The sequence below is a fragment of the Myotis myotis genome, unplaced genomic scaffold, assembly GCF_014108235.1.
Source record: "Myotis myotis isolate mMyoMyo1 unplaced genomic scaffold, mMyoMyo1.p scaffold_m19_p_5, whole genome shotgun sequence".
Classification (NCBI taxonomy): Eukaryota; Metazoa; Chordata; class Mammalia; order Chiroptera; family Vespertilionidae; genus Myotis; species Myotis myotis.
Window position 1 is genome coordinate 45,760,689 of NW_023416357.1, and position 14,255 is coordinate 45,774,943.

A 14,255-nucleotide genomic window follows, 5' to 3' on the forward strand; every position below is an offset into this window, starting at 1 on the left:
CAAAATTAGATGCTAAATTTTATAGCTTATAAACAGTTTTTCTGTTATGTAAGTATTCACCTATAAAACACATTAAAATTTTTAAATGTTTTTAGAACAATAATTTGTTTTTATCTTGTCTCTAAGTAACTAAGGAAATGAATCAAAGTAAATATTACCAATTTTTATGTGTAAATATTTTGGATAGAAATTTGTTTCCTATAGAGATCTGCCATTACCAGTAAATTATGAAATTGTAAGTAAAGATTTTTGGATTCTTAGTAAATACTTTTGAATGACAATATATGGCAGAATAATTTTTAATCTGTAGTTTAAAAATATAATTATTAAGCTTTTAAAAACTTTAAAAATAAATTCATAAACTATAAAATAAATGAGCATTTTTTGTCTTGATTTCATATTTTCTCATTTAAATTGAGGATTTAAAGATACTTTGTATTCTATGACTTAAAGGATCACTAGTGTTGAGTTTATTAGTTTACTAGAGGTGGGGGATCCCCTCAGCCTGGCCTGTGCTATCCAGGAGCCCTTGGGGAATGCCTGACTGATGACTTAGGCCCGCTCCCCTCAGGCCTAAGCCATCAGTCAGACATCCTTTGCTCTGCTGCAGAGGCAGGAGAGGTTCCCGCCACCGCCACTGTGCTTTCCAGCTGTGAGCCCAGCTCAGGGCTTATGGCTGAGCGGTGCTCCCCCTGTGGGACCGCACTGATCACCAAGGGGCAGCTCCTGCATTGAGTGTCTGCCCCCTGGTGGTCAGTGCGTGTCATAGTGACCAGTCCCGCCGATTGGTCAATTTGCACATTATCCTTTTATTATATAGGATGATAACTGATTTTAAGGACAATAGAGTTATAGTTAATACAAGTTTTTATAAAAAATTTTGTTCAAAATGTTTCTAATGTCAACATGACGTGTTTTAATTTGACCAGTTACTATAAGAAAGCCTTCTAGTTGATTCTGAATTGATATATAGTATAATTTTTCATTGTTAATTAAAACTCCTAATTAGACTAAGATAAATATAGATTTCACTATATTTCCTGTGAGCCAAAAGACTTATTACCTGTATTTTAACATACTAATGGAGTGAAAATTTATAGTCATTCTAAGTAAAAGTAACTTCTATTATTCCCTAACCACATAGACTGTTGGATTTTTGTTCTCAAGGATTCTCTGACTCCCATCAATGAATTTTTACAATTATGAAGACCGAAATAAGAATTCTTAGATGATACTTAATATATTAAAGCATATAGCATGGTCTTGAAATGCTAATAATTTGAAGTACTATAATTAGAGCTCAGCCCATTTTTTACTTTTAGACTATTGCATTTTGATTTTAAGAACCTACAGGATGTAAAATATGCAGAGCCTCCTTTAAAACAAATATATATTTTGATTGATTTCAGAGAGAAAGGGAGAGGGAGAGAGAGAAACATCAATGATGAGACAGGATTATTGATCGGCTGCCTGCTGCACGCCCCCTACTGGGGATTAAGCCCACAAACTGAGCATGTGCCCTTGACCGGAATCGACCCAGGACCCTTCAGTCCGCAGGCTGAAGCTCTATCTACTGAGCTAAACCAGCTAGGGCTGCTGAGCCTTCTTGATTATGTAGTCTGAGATGTTTAAGCATTTTTTTGAGCCGTAAGGAAGTTGGACAAGAAAATGGTTGGAAAAGTAAGATTAGTAGTCTCACAATATAGCTCTCTTGCCTCTTTAGTTCTTATCGGTATTCTTTTCTCAGTTCTAGCTACCTTGGGAGATAAATGTGACCAGTTGTCAACTCAGTTATGTTACTGCTTTAGAAGTTTCATTTGTAATGTTTTTTTTTGTTTAAATCTAAAATAAACATTTGAGCATGTCACTGAACCAAAGAGTTCATGATAAAAAGGTCTTAGTGAAAATACGGTTGATTCAAAATACTTACAGTTGATGATTAATATAACTAGGCCAAAGTAATACTGTTTACTCTCCTTTTTATTACCTAATATAACTGATTTCCTATATTACTAGAATTTTACAACTATGCATATGCAATTATGTATTTGTCTAGTGTAACCTACCATGATTAACTACATTTAGAAAGTTAATAGTTCTCAACCTTTTTACATAGAAAAATAAAGACAGCTTAAATCTTAGATTGTAGACTGAGGTTCTCAGTATAGATCTATGTACATTGAATTCCTCAAAAGATCTTTGGAACTGGCTACAAAAAGAAACGTATTTTTGCCCATGCTTCTAAGGAAGAAATATGCTTCCAAAATATCTTTAATTTGTGGTTTCTGATTCTGGTGTACCATTTGAAGCAAGATCTTATATTGTAGATTATTTTGAAATGACAGAACTAATAAATAAAGAACAGTAATGCTAATAGCCTTACTTGTCAAACAAAAAGCTAAAGTATTTAAAATTGACCTAACCATACAATATAGCTTTTGTGCAAATTTGCTAGTTTTATAAACAATACTTTCCTTCGTTGCCACTTTTCATTTGAGTGGCAGGATAAGGATGGGCTGAATATAGATTAGAGCACAGAAATACTTTTTGCCTCTGAATTCATTCAGCCTGATATGAAGTCCTCATCGAAATTCAGTGCATATGGGCAAGTGGAGCCTTGCATCTGTAATGATGTGGGCAGGCTGGAACAGCAGCCGTGAAAGTGGAAGGGTGTTTCCTTCTTGGTTCTGACCCATCTATATAATAAAAAGCCAGGGTCATAACTACCGAAGGCTCGACCAGACTGGTCGCCATGGCGACCCAGCACTGACTGCCTAGGGGGTTGCGGATCAGGCCCGGAGAGAGGCCTACAGAGAGAGAGGCAGGGTCTGATCCATAGCCTCTGTAGCAGCTATTGATCAGAACTTGTCTCTCTTTCCCAGCCTGGCCAACAGCCACGCCTTCATTTCTCTTCAGGGCTCCACTGGGGCTGCTGATCAGCCCTGCCTTTCTGATCAGGCCCCATTGATAGGCCCAGAGACGCTGACTGGCATAGAAACTGACCAATCAGAACCAAATCGGGGTCAACTGTGAAGAGCCAATGGCTGCCTAGGAGGCGGAGCTTTTGACGCTGACTGGCATAGAAACTGACCAATCAGAACCAAATTGGCTGGCAGAGGAGGGCAGTTGGGGGCAAGATCAGGCCTGCAGGGGAAGGCAGTTAGCGGTGATCAGGCAAGCAGAGTCATTAGGGGCAATCAGGCCACCAGGGGAGAGAAGTTAGGGGCGAGATCAGGCCGGCAAGGGAGGGCAGTTAGGGGTGATCAGGCAGGCAGAGGCAGTTGGGGGTGAGATCAGGCCAGCAGGGGAGAGCAGTTTGGGGCTTGATCAGGCCAGCAGGGGAGGGCAGTTAGGGGCAATTAGGCTGGCAGGCAGGTGAGTGGTTAGGAACCAGCAGTCCCAGATTGTGAAAGGGGTGTCCGACCGCCAGTTTAGGCCCCACCACAGGGATTGGGCCTAAACCAGCGGTCGGACATCTCCCGAGGGGCCCTCGATTGGAGTGGGTACAGGCTGGACTGAGGGAACCCCCTCTCTGTGCACGAGTTTCGTGCACTGAGCCTATAGTGTGTATGTAAGCAAAATGATCCAGGAGAGTCACTCTCTCATACTGAACAGAATTTTTCAAAGAAATAATATTTAAGTAAAATCCTTTTCTTGGATTGAGTTTCGATATACTTTTTGTTCATTTTTATTGTTTGGAATAACAGATGTTCACACTTGTTAAAGGAAAAAATTAGGGAATATAATTAGAAAATAGAAACCAAAAAATAGTTGCCTACTGTTAGGAAGCAGTGACATTTTAAGTTTATTCTGTACTGAATAGCCAAGAAATGATATAAGAATCTCTTTTGGAATTTTGAATATATACATTTGAAATGTATATATGTTTTGAAAGAAGTTGATTGTAATGAGTGATTTAGAATTGGTTCCTTCTTCCTTTGCCATCTAAGATAGAAGGATGGGGGCTGGACTTATGTTTATCTGTGTATTTGTATTTTACCAATTACTTTATGCAGGATTAAAATGTGGCACAAATTATTCATTTGTCATTGTTGAAACTTTCAAGTGATGAAAACTCTTTCCTTTCTAAAAATGTGCATCTTAGTAAAAGCTGCCTGACAATTGTGATGAATTAAAAAAATCACTTTTTTATGTTTACATTTTACTGATAATATAATCTGTTGTCTAAAAATAAAATAAGCTATATTTTCTTCTACTTTGTGTTGACTTGAAAAGTAATACTCTACAGATGATCTTTATTTTGTGTGCATATATGTTTACACTAAGAGAAGCTTCTCAGGGTAAATACTCAAATTTACTTTCAACTTATATATTCCTTACATAGATAAAATTTTCTTATTTAAACTTACAAGGTTGTTTAATGGACTCTTGTTTCATTATATGAGAAAATTGCAAGTGCTTTTGGTCATTTAATTCTAAGTTTAAGATACATACATCAGATGTGACAAATTGCCTGAAATAATTTTAATGGAATAAATGATAATTCTTGGTTTTTCCAAGTCTTTTTTTTTTTTTTTTGGTAAACATTGTCCAAATTGTTTAATTTAGTTACATATATAAGCCTGATACAACTGGATCTATTAATTGAATTAAAGGACCATTTTTTTCTAATGTGATTCTCCTTCTTGTGTTAAAAAAAACAGGAAGAGATAAGATAAAAATTAAAAGATTAAGCATACATTAGCATACACACACACAATTTTAATTTTGGCTATTCAATCCTCTAAAGTGTGCCTATAATAATACTAAAGAATATAAACATTCTTTTTTCCCCTGTAGATTTAAAGCTAGTATAAATAAATGTTTCTCAACATGTAGGAATAATCAGTATTTAGCCTTTGGCAGGGTTTCTTTAATATTAAGACATTTTCTTTCTGAAAATTTAAAGTAAATTAGTAAACACAATTTATCCAGAAAAGTTATTCTGTGTAGTTAAACATTCAAATGATGCTAAATTACAGGAATAAACTGAAATGTTTTTCAGATTGTAAACATTGGATTTTTACTTTAGTGACTTATAGTTTTATTTGTAAATTGACTCATAGGGATTTGCCTCAGAATTATCAACCACTGTTTCATATTTCTCAATATGCATATAACATATTTATAAAAATATTCTTTTTAAAGCAAGACATTTGGAAATGTTCTTATTAGACAAATGCTATAGTATAAATTACTAATCTAGAAGGCTAAAACCAAACCAAACCAAACCAAAATATGCTCAGTTTTTCTCTCAGTTGTGCCACTCAGTGTCATCAGAATCTCTCTGTGGAGGTTCTGAACCTCATGTTTCCTCTTCCTAGTTGTTTAGTTAGGATATCTTCTTATGTGAGGAAACAGCCGAACAGCATAGCAGAGTAGGATCTTGACTTGATTCCTTCACTCTATTAGATAACTACTCTGAACCCCAGTTTATATCTATAAAATGTATATTAGTTCCATTTTGGTGATGATTAGATAAATTTATATTTGTGCTGTGCTTGAGTGGTCCTTCCACTGCAAGACATGGCAGCTATATAATATTTATTTTTAAAATCTTACTGGTTCTTGCAATAATTATAATGTTAGTAGTGAAGATAATTGTAATTATTATTAATTGCTTTTCAGTATTTTTATCTACCAAATGAGAACCTGTGTATCCTTCAGAATTCCATAACTGTAACTAAAACTATATCATACTATCTTATTTTAAAGTGCCCACTAGAAGAAGAATTCTTTATTATTTATAATTTATAGTAATAAATTATTGCTTTTGATACTGTGTGGTGTCCCCAGGTTTATCAGCTTCCTAAAACCCTACACTTCTTTTAGCTATTACCAAAATTTTTCTCTTTCTTCAGAAATAGCTTATGTCAATTATTCAATTTTACTTTCAATATTAACAGAAATTAGCATTAAGAATTCTCATGTGTAATTTCTTATCTTAATCTCAGTAGAATGATTTAAATAACGTTGTAGCAATCATGATAATATCCTCACATGGCATTTATGTTGTTTTCTGCTAGGAGGTGGGAGAGTGAATTATAACTTATAAAAATTATTCTTAGGTTTTGTGTTGCTTTATGTGATAAATTTTAATAAGAAGGAAGGAAGTTGCCCAGGTTTTTGTTCATTCTATATCTGGTAAATGTGCTGTATTTGAATCAAACTTTTTCTCTTCAGAAAAAAATTATGTGTATTTAAAACTGGGCTGCTCAATTTTTATATTCTTCCAAAGCTAATCATATTTTCCTTTCATCCTAGTTCAGACTTGGTTCCTTCAAGTTAGAGAAAGTCACAAGCCCAGCTGAGGTCATTAGAAAACTTATTTGTGACTGCCTGGACACCATTGCAGAAAACCAAGCCAAAAATGAGCACCTGCAGAAAGAAAATGAAAGGCTTCTGAGAGATTGGAGTGATGTTCAAGGAAGGTGTGTGCGTAATGTATGATAAAAACACCAAGCTCTCTTTAGAGCATTTAGTGTTAAAGATTTTTGAATGTGTAACATAGACTAGCATATATTTAAAATAAATGTCATTAATTATACCTTTACTTATTATAATTAAACCAAATTATTGGTCAATTTTGTACATTATAGTAATACATTAACACTTTTAGGTCACTAGTATTTGGTTGCACAGCAAACTTATAAATAATAAGGAATAATTGGGCAATGAGAATCAGAATCAATTAATATTAATCAAAATTTAGGAAGGTGATTTTATAAGGATTACTTTAGCTCAAATTAGAGGATTAATAGTGAATAAAAAGAGACATGAAACATAAATAAGGAATGATTTATTCCTTATTTGGAATCTTTATATGAATGGCAACTGTTTCAAATGATGTGTGTCTTGGCTCCTGATAGAAACTTATTTTTCCTGATTGATTGAAAATTCATACCACCAGCATTTTTAAAAGACGAGGTAATTGTGACTACTGGAAAAGACATTTGAAAGCCTTTTATTTTCCAGATTTTACCTCTTATTTTTTAAAAGATGAAGAGGAAAGTCACTTTTTTTCTTAATTACACATTTTCTCAACTATGGCATAATCTAGGCTGTCCCAGGGTTTAACCTGTGCTACTCTATTGTGTAAAAGATGTTTGAAGAAAATAAAATGTATGTTGTGAACACTAGAGAAATATATAGTATAATATGCATATGTTTGTGCACAGATGTCTTGCAACATCTGAATTATGGGGTATGTATATAATAATGATCATTATTATTACCTCCAGTGTGTACAATAGATTTTTTAAAAATTTTTATTCAAAACAGTAGTAGCTCTAAAACTTAAGAACACATTCTATTTAGGGTCTTTTTAGGGCAATCATTGACATTGATTTTATGGACTTTAGTAAGCATATATGTATGGGGGAATATGTGAAGAATAAATTAAGGCTATTATCAATATATGTATGTGAAAATGAGGTTGACTAAAATAAATTATTTGTATTTATTTAATCAGTTTTATTAATGCGAGACATACAAAATTAAGTTTCTAATACCTGGGTTATATTTGGCTCTCAATTATTAAATTAAGAAAGTAGTTCACTTAGTTCTGAATTAATTTTTATCTCCAATCATATAAAAATAATAAAACCAAATAAAATATCTATAAATACTAGGAAAACATACAGAAAAATAAGTTAATTTTTCTCTTTAACTTCTATTTTATTCGTGTTTGAATTTATATCAAATATCTCCGTTACAATGCATGTTTTGGGGCCTATTTATATATGAAATAAATCAAATTAAAGGAGATGTACTGTGTTCGTGGTAAGACATTATATTTAAAACTCAAAATACCCTCAAGATGATAGAAAATTTGATCCACAAATTGCCCACAAAAATGCAGACTGGGTCCTTGGTACTTGAACAAATTGCTTTAAAATGTCTGCCAGAGGTTGAAAGAGGTATTATCTCATCAGTATTCAACACCACTGCCATAGAATGGAAAGCAGCAGGGAACAAAGATGAGAAAATGTTCCCTGTGCTGTACGGTGTGAGGGATACATATAATATGTGGCCCACAGATGCTTGATTCACTGTATCTGAGCTATGCAGAAAGTGTCTTTGTGGTATTGTGGCAAAAGGTTTTCTATCTGATCAAAAGCATAGCCACGTATCTTACCACCTGCCTTATTATGTGCCAGCTATTATGTTTTTGTAAATACTGGGTCAGACATCTTCAGAGGCTGGACATGTGTGCTATTGGGGTGACCCTTCAAACTGCGAGGAAAGAGGGACCACTCCAGAGAATTCCAGGTTCCTTATATACCAGGCGTCAGATTAGTAGCTTATCTACTATTCCCCAAATTTTCAGTTTTCCTTTCAGCGGAGAAAGGGGCTATTTTAAGGAGCTATAACTGTATGTTGGCATGGCCAAGCAGTACTTTCTAAGTGCCCTCTCTCAACAGTCTTAGAGTGTGAGAAAGTGAGCCAGAGTCGCAGGTCCAGCTCCCATGAGGTAAGTAGTGCTGTTACTGGGGAGATGAGGAGACCTTGCTTTTTGTTTCTTTGAAGGAAAGTTTTTAATCAAGATACAAAGTGTGGCAAAGTAAGTAAGAGTTTATTGGCTGTAGCAAAAATATACTGAGGAAGGGCATAGAAGCATCAGGAGAGCCCAGGCCGGGCTGCTTTGGCTCACTGAGAAGTCAGAGAAAAGGGGGCCTCGGAGACAGTTCAAGGGGTTTGCCCTGGATGACCTGCTGCTGCTCATTGCTCCCCTGGTTGCAAGTCTCATGGGTCCCCTTAGAGGGAAGAAGGGGAAAGGGAATGGCAAGGGTGTCTTTCCTTGGGGGAGAGCGTGCACTGGGTCCTTCATCCTGAGCTTATTTATCTTTCTCTTGCAGGTGGAAATCTTAGGGGAGGGTCCAGGGGTGGGTCTCAATAGAATATTCATCAGCTTTACAGGTGTGCTCTTTCAGGGTCCCTGTCTCCTCTGATTGGTCAGTGCCAGGGGTTCTTTAGTCAGTGTAGCTGGTCTTAAGACAGCCATGAAGTCCCTTGTCTGGTTTTGTTGCTTTTCTGGGCCTGGAGCTGAAATGCACCTGAGGCTTAGATGCTATCTTAAGGAAGGAAAAGGCCCGGGGTTCTAAACTGCATGACTAGTGATATGCTAGGGAGGATAGGTTACTCTGAGGTGAGGTTTTTGTTTTCCCAGTTTTGCCCCTTTTGGGCATTCTGGGCTTTCTGCCCTGGTGAGTTTCTATACCTGGCCCATTATCCTTGCTCTGTTTATGTCTGTCTAACTGCCTATAACAATACTGATCAAGAGTCTTTAGAGAAATTAGAAATAGGACATGAACATATTAAGTTAGGTCACTGAGGACATGGAAAGGAGAGAATCAGTGGGGGCCATCATTTAGGTCTGGCAACAGTTCAGTTTTCTTAGTAGCCTCTGATTTCTCTTATATCAGTGTCCATCCATGATCCAATCATTTCTTTTCCATCACTGGATGGGAAAGAAATGATTGGATCATGGATGGTGTCTAGGGGAGTGAAAGAAGGAGGAGCATAAAATAGATGCAGAAAATTCCTTTATAAGATATGGTAGATAGGTTTCAAATATATTTAATACACAATAGGATATTATATAAACAAAAAGCAATCATGTACACATTTGCTTATTTCACAAAAAATGTTTATGATAAGAGGAGAAATGTGAATTCCTAAAAATATGAATATATTGGCAAAATATATCTTTAGATAGAGACTAGAAGAAAAAAATGAATCTTTAATAGTCTATGTCTGGAAGTTTTGGATTCAATTTTACTTTATTTTTAGGTGAGATTTTTTTGCATATATTTTGATATTTAAATAAACATATTATAATAATCAGAGCCAACTCTAAAGCAATTTCCATTTGGGATGACGGTGAAGAGTAAATGAAGTTTGAGTAAGGAATGAGGGATTACAGTACAATTAAAAAGAATGAGTTTTAATGTGTAGACTTAATGTATTTATTTGCTGTTGTTTTTATTTACTTTTAAATAATTTTGGTCTTAGTTCCATTTTGATAAGTGATATTACTGGATTAATTTAATTTTCTATAGTTTAGATAGAGAAAACATTAGAAATATTGTATGCAAACCCTTAGCTTATTAGCTATATTTATTTTACTTTTTTTCTATTTATTTTAAATAACTCTCATGTTTCATGTTACTGAATAGGCCTCTTGTTTCCATCCCTATATCAAGCTAGAAACTGTCTAGCTTTATTCTGATTTTAGTTATTAAACATATAATTTGAGGCCATTTTCAGCAGATCGAAATGGGTTGATTCACATTGAATCAGAATAGAAGAGACCTTAAAAGCTCTTCTATTCCATCAATCTGCCTTTAAGCTTGTATCAATCACATTATATCAAGATGAGTTCAATCTGATTTTTAAAGACCTCAAGAGATAGCTTCAACTCCCCTTGGTAGCCCATTACAGTGTTGAAGAACAGTCACAGAAAATTCCTCTTTCCATCTATTGCTAATCTAAGTCCTGCATAGTGTTGTTGAAGGCCATTTCCTCTTGTTCTGTCCTCAGAAAGGATGAGGAACAGATGTTTATCATCTTCTGTTCTTAAGGCTTATTAAATCTCGTTACCACTGCTTTCTTTTCCAGCATTCTTTGTCCTCTGAATTTTATTTATATTTTCCTATGCTGTACAACCCTGACCTGGATATAAATTTTGCCAGAGCTGATTATAAATACAAGGATTACTGTACTGTTTCTAAGTACCACATGTTCGCATTTATGTGTTTAGTTTTATTTGGGTTTATTATTCAATTTGTTGTTTTATTTTGGACGTTACTTCTGTATGGAATTGTCTTATTTATGTTCATATTTTTGTTGTTTTTAAACTTCTTATTCTTAGATTCTTTGTTTTCCCATCAGAAATATTTTATTTTGGATATCCAGTATTTTTCATATTTAGTTTTTATTCTTTTCATTTTTTATATGCCTCAGTCCTAAGTTACTAATTAAACTTAATGATTGTTCTGTTGTCGTAGTCACCCTTGAAAAGATGAAACATTATTTAGGCTTTTCCTGTTTGAATTTATTTATGGTTTCATCAGGGTTGAGCTTTGCCTTGGACTAATTGTGGTCTAATCTAGTTGTACATGAGTTCTCCTTTAGTATCTCTAAACTTAGCAGTGAGTCCCATGTCTCTCTTCTACTGAATGGTACCACTTACTAATAATACATGTTTAATTCTTGAGCTGGAGGGTTGGCATGAGACAAGGAAGGCATGGTAACTTAATGCCCTAAGGAGGATTGGCATAAAATATGGGGTATGGGAGGTGGTGATTACCTTTTAGTACTGAATAGTGAATAAAAGGATAGCATTCTCTGAATTTGTTGATTAATTAAGAGTAAATTTATTTCCTGATATTTTTCACAGTAATCCTCTGTTCCTGCTAAGCCCCACTTCCCAGCTTTATTTAGGAAGCGTTACCCAGTTTGATGGTCAGAAATTTGGTTGCAACAAAATCCTAAGTTTTGCTAAAACCAAGCAAGTATATTTATTTTTTATCCTCACTTGAGAGAAGAAGGGAGGGAAGAAAGGGGGGATGGAAGGAGAGGAAGAGAGAGAGAAAGAAAGAAAGATAGATATAAGAGAAAAACATTAATTACTGCTTCTAGTATGCACCCCAACTGGGATGGAATCTGCAACCTGTGCATACTAGTATTGACTGCCCTGAATCCATACCGCAAACTTTTGGTGCATAGGACAAGCTTCAACCAACTGAGCTTGAGCTAAAACTAAGCAAGTTTAACTCATAGGATACCACTCATTCTATTGAGTTTGTTCTCCTATTACTGCAGTGTTTTTGCCTTTGACAATGTGGTCATGATACTAATTATTTAGGTGAACAGCATTTTAGACAAATTATATATTTCATTTTTATATATTTTTTCTCTTTTAATTCATGTTAAGTGCACATACTCTATCAATCAGGGATTATTGAAGTGTTTTATATGGAAATTAAATATGTATTTAAATCAGATAAATTACTAATTGGTTACCATTCCTAAAATTTTATATAATAAATTATACAAGATTTTTAGTGTATATTTTTATAATTAGTTTTTACTTTGTGTAGATTTAAAGTATTTCATTATTATATACTCAGGTATTTTAATGGTATGTATGTTCTATTTATCTTTTTAAAATTTGTATTATTGTGTTACATTATAAAATAGTACAAGAAAGCGAGAAATAATGTTTACCTAGCACTTTACATCTGAAATACAAATGCAGTGACATGTCCTGCTTAAAATAGGCCATCAATATTGGCAGCTCTTCAACTTTTCCCTCCCCCGTCCCTCCCACCGCACACTTTTTGCTTTACTTGTTTCTCAGACAGCTTTGCTTGATGAAAGGAGTACTGTAATATTAATATTTACCACAATTTTTTAGAAGCTGAAGAAAATGAAAAGTATTACTGCTACAATGATGAATAGCTGATAAAGGAGTGAAAAATATAAAATTCAGAATCACTGGTTCTCCATTTCCTTATAAGGGTCCATGTTAATGCACTGACTTTATTCATTTATCTCATAAATAACTACTCAGTATCTGTTGAATGCAGAACTCTGCTAGATACTAAGGATAAAGCAGCCAATAAAACACACAGGCACTTTGCCTTTATGAGTTCCCAGCTCCTGACTGTGCTGTAAGAGTGCTGTAATTGTTCCCAGAAAATATATTGCCATATGTTTCTGTTCATAACATGAGAGGTCCTAATTCTTTGTATCTCTAGATAGATATGTTATTGAAAGCATACGGGCATATATATCAAAGGTATCAAATTTTTTTGATAGTTGGGTTTCTAATCATTTCAATGAAAAATATTTTGTATATTATAAATATATAAAAGATAGTATCCTATATAATAAAAGGCTAATACGCAAATCGACCAAACAGGGGAACAACTGGTCACTATGATGCGCACTGACCACCAGGGGGCATATGCTCAATGCAGGAGCTGCCCCCTGATGGTCAGTGCACTTCCACAGGGGGAGTGCTGCTCAGCCAGAAGCCCTGAGCTGGGCTCACAGCTGGAGAGCAGAGCGGCAGTGGCGGGAGTCTCTCCTGCCTCCGCATCAGTCAGACATACCCCAAGGGCTCCTGGACTGTGCGAGGGTGCAGGCCAGGCTGAGGGACCCCCTCTGAGTGCACAAATTTTGTGCACTGGGCCTCTAGTAGATATATAAAAATACATGTAGTGAAAATACTAGGATACTTGCATAGAACAACAGAAGCACAAATTAACATTATGGTAGAAAACTAAGGCAGAACTAGATTAAACATAAAAGCATATTTTATATGAAATAATTTATATTTGAGTCTTTACATAAATGTTTATTCATGGTGGTTTATATATGCATGTCAAGTACATGCAAACTCTGTTAGTTTGCTTTCTTTATATTATGTAGTGTATCTGTGATGTCAAAATTAGTACACTCTATTATTAGCTCATTTGAATATTATAGAAATAATCCTATCTAATAAAAGAGCAATATGCAAATTGACCGTCACTCCAACACACAAGATGGCCACCCCCATGTGAATACAAGATGGCCAGCAGGGGAGGGCAGTTGGGGGGGACCAGGCCAGCAGGGGGAGGGCAGTTGGGGGGGACCAGGCCAGCAGGGGAGGGCAGTTGGGGGGGATCAGGCCAGCAGGGGGATGGCAGTTTGGGGGGGGACCAGAACAGCAGGGGTAGGGCAGTTGGAGGTGATCAGGCCAGCAGGGGAGGGCAGTTGGGGGGGACAAGGCCAGCAGGGGAGAGGGCAGTTGGGAGGGACCAGGCCAGCACGGGGAGGGCAGCTGGGGGCGACCAGGCCAGCACGGGTGGGCAGCAAGAGAGGACCAGGCCAGCAGGGGAGGGCAGTTGGGGGCGATTGGGCCAGCAGGGGAGGGCAGTTAGGTGTCAATCAGGCTGTCAGGGGAGTGGTTAAGGGGTGATCAGGCAGGCAGGAAGGTGAGCAGTTGGGAGCCAGCAGTCCTGAATTGTGAGAGGGATGTCTGACTGCCCATTTAGGTCCGATCCCACACCGGGCAGTTGGACATCCCTAAACGGGCAGTCGGACATCCCTCGAGGGGTCCCAGTTTGGAGAGGGTGCAGGCTGGGCTGAGGGACATACCCTCCCACCCTCCCATGCACGAATTTCGTGCACCGGGCCTCTAGTTAGAAATAATAGAGAATTTTATGTTTTGTCTTACATATCTAAAATTGAAGATACATAGT

At 36.2% G+C, this 14,255-nt stretch overlaps 1 protein-coding gene across 3 annotated transcripts in view; it reads left to right on the top strand.

Annotated features, from left to right (window-relative positions):
* XRCC4 (X-ray repair cross complementing 4) overlaps positions 1-14,255 on the top strand; it is a 193,496-nt gene that overhangs the window by 75,466 nt on the left and 103,775 nt on the right. For all 3 annotated transcript variants that reach the window (XM_036307796.1, XM_036307793.1, XM_036307794.1), the window contains exon 4: positions 6,265-6,431. In XM_036307796.1, coding sequence (XP_036163689.1) covers positions 6,265-6,431 — 167 coding nt within the window. The remainder of the gene's footprint in view (positions 1-6,264; positions 6,432-14,255) is intronic.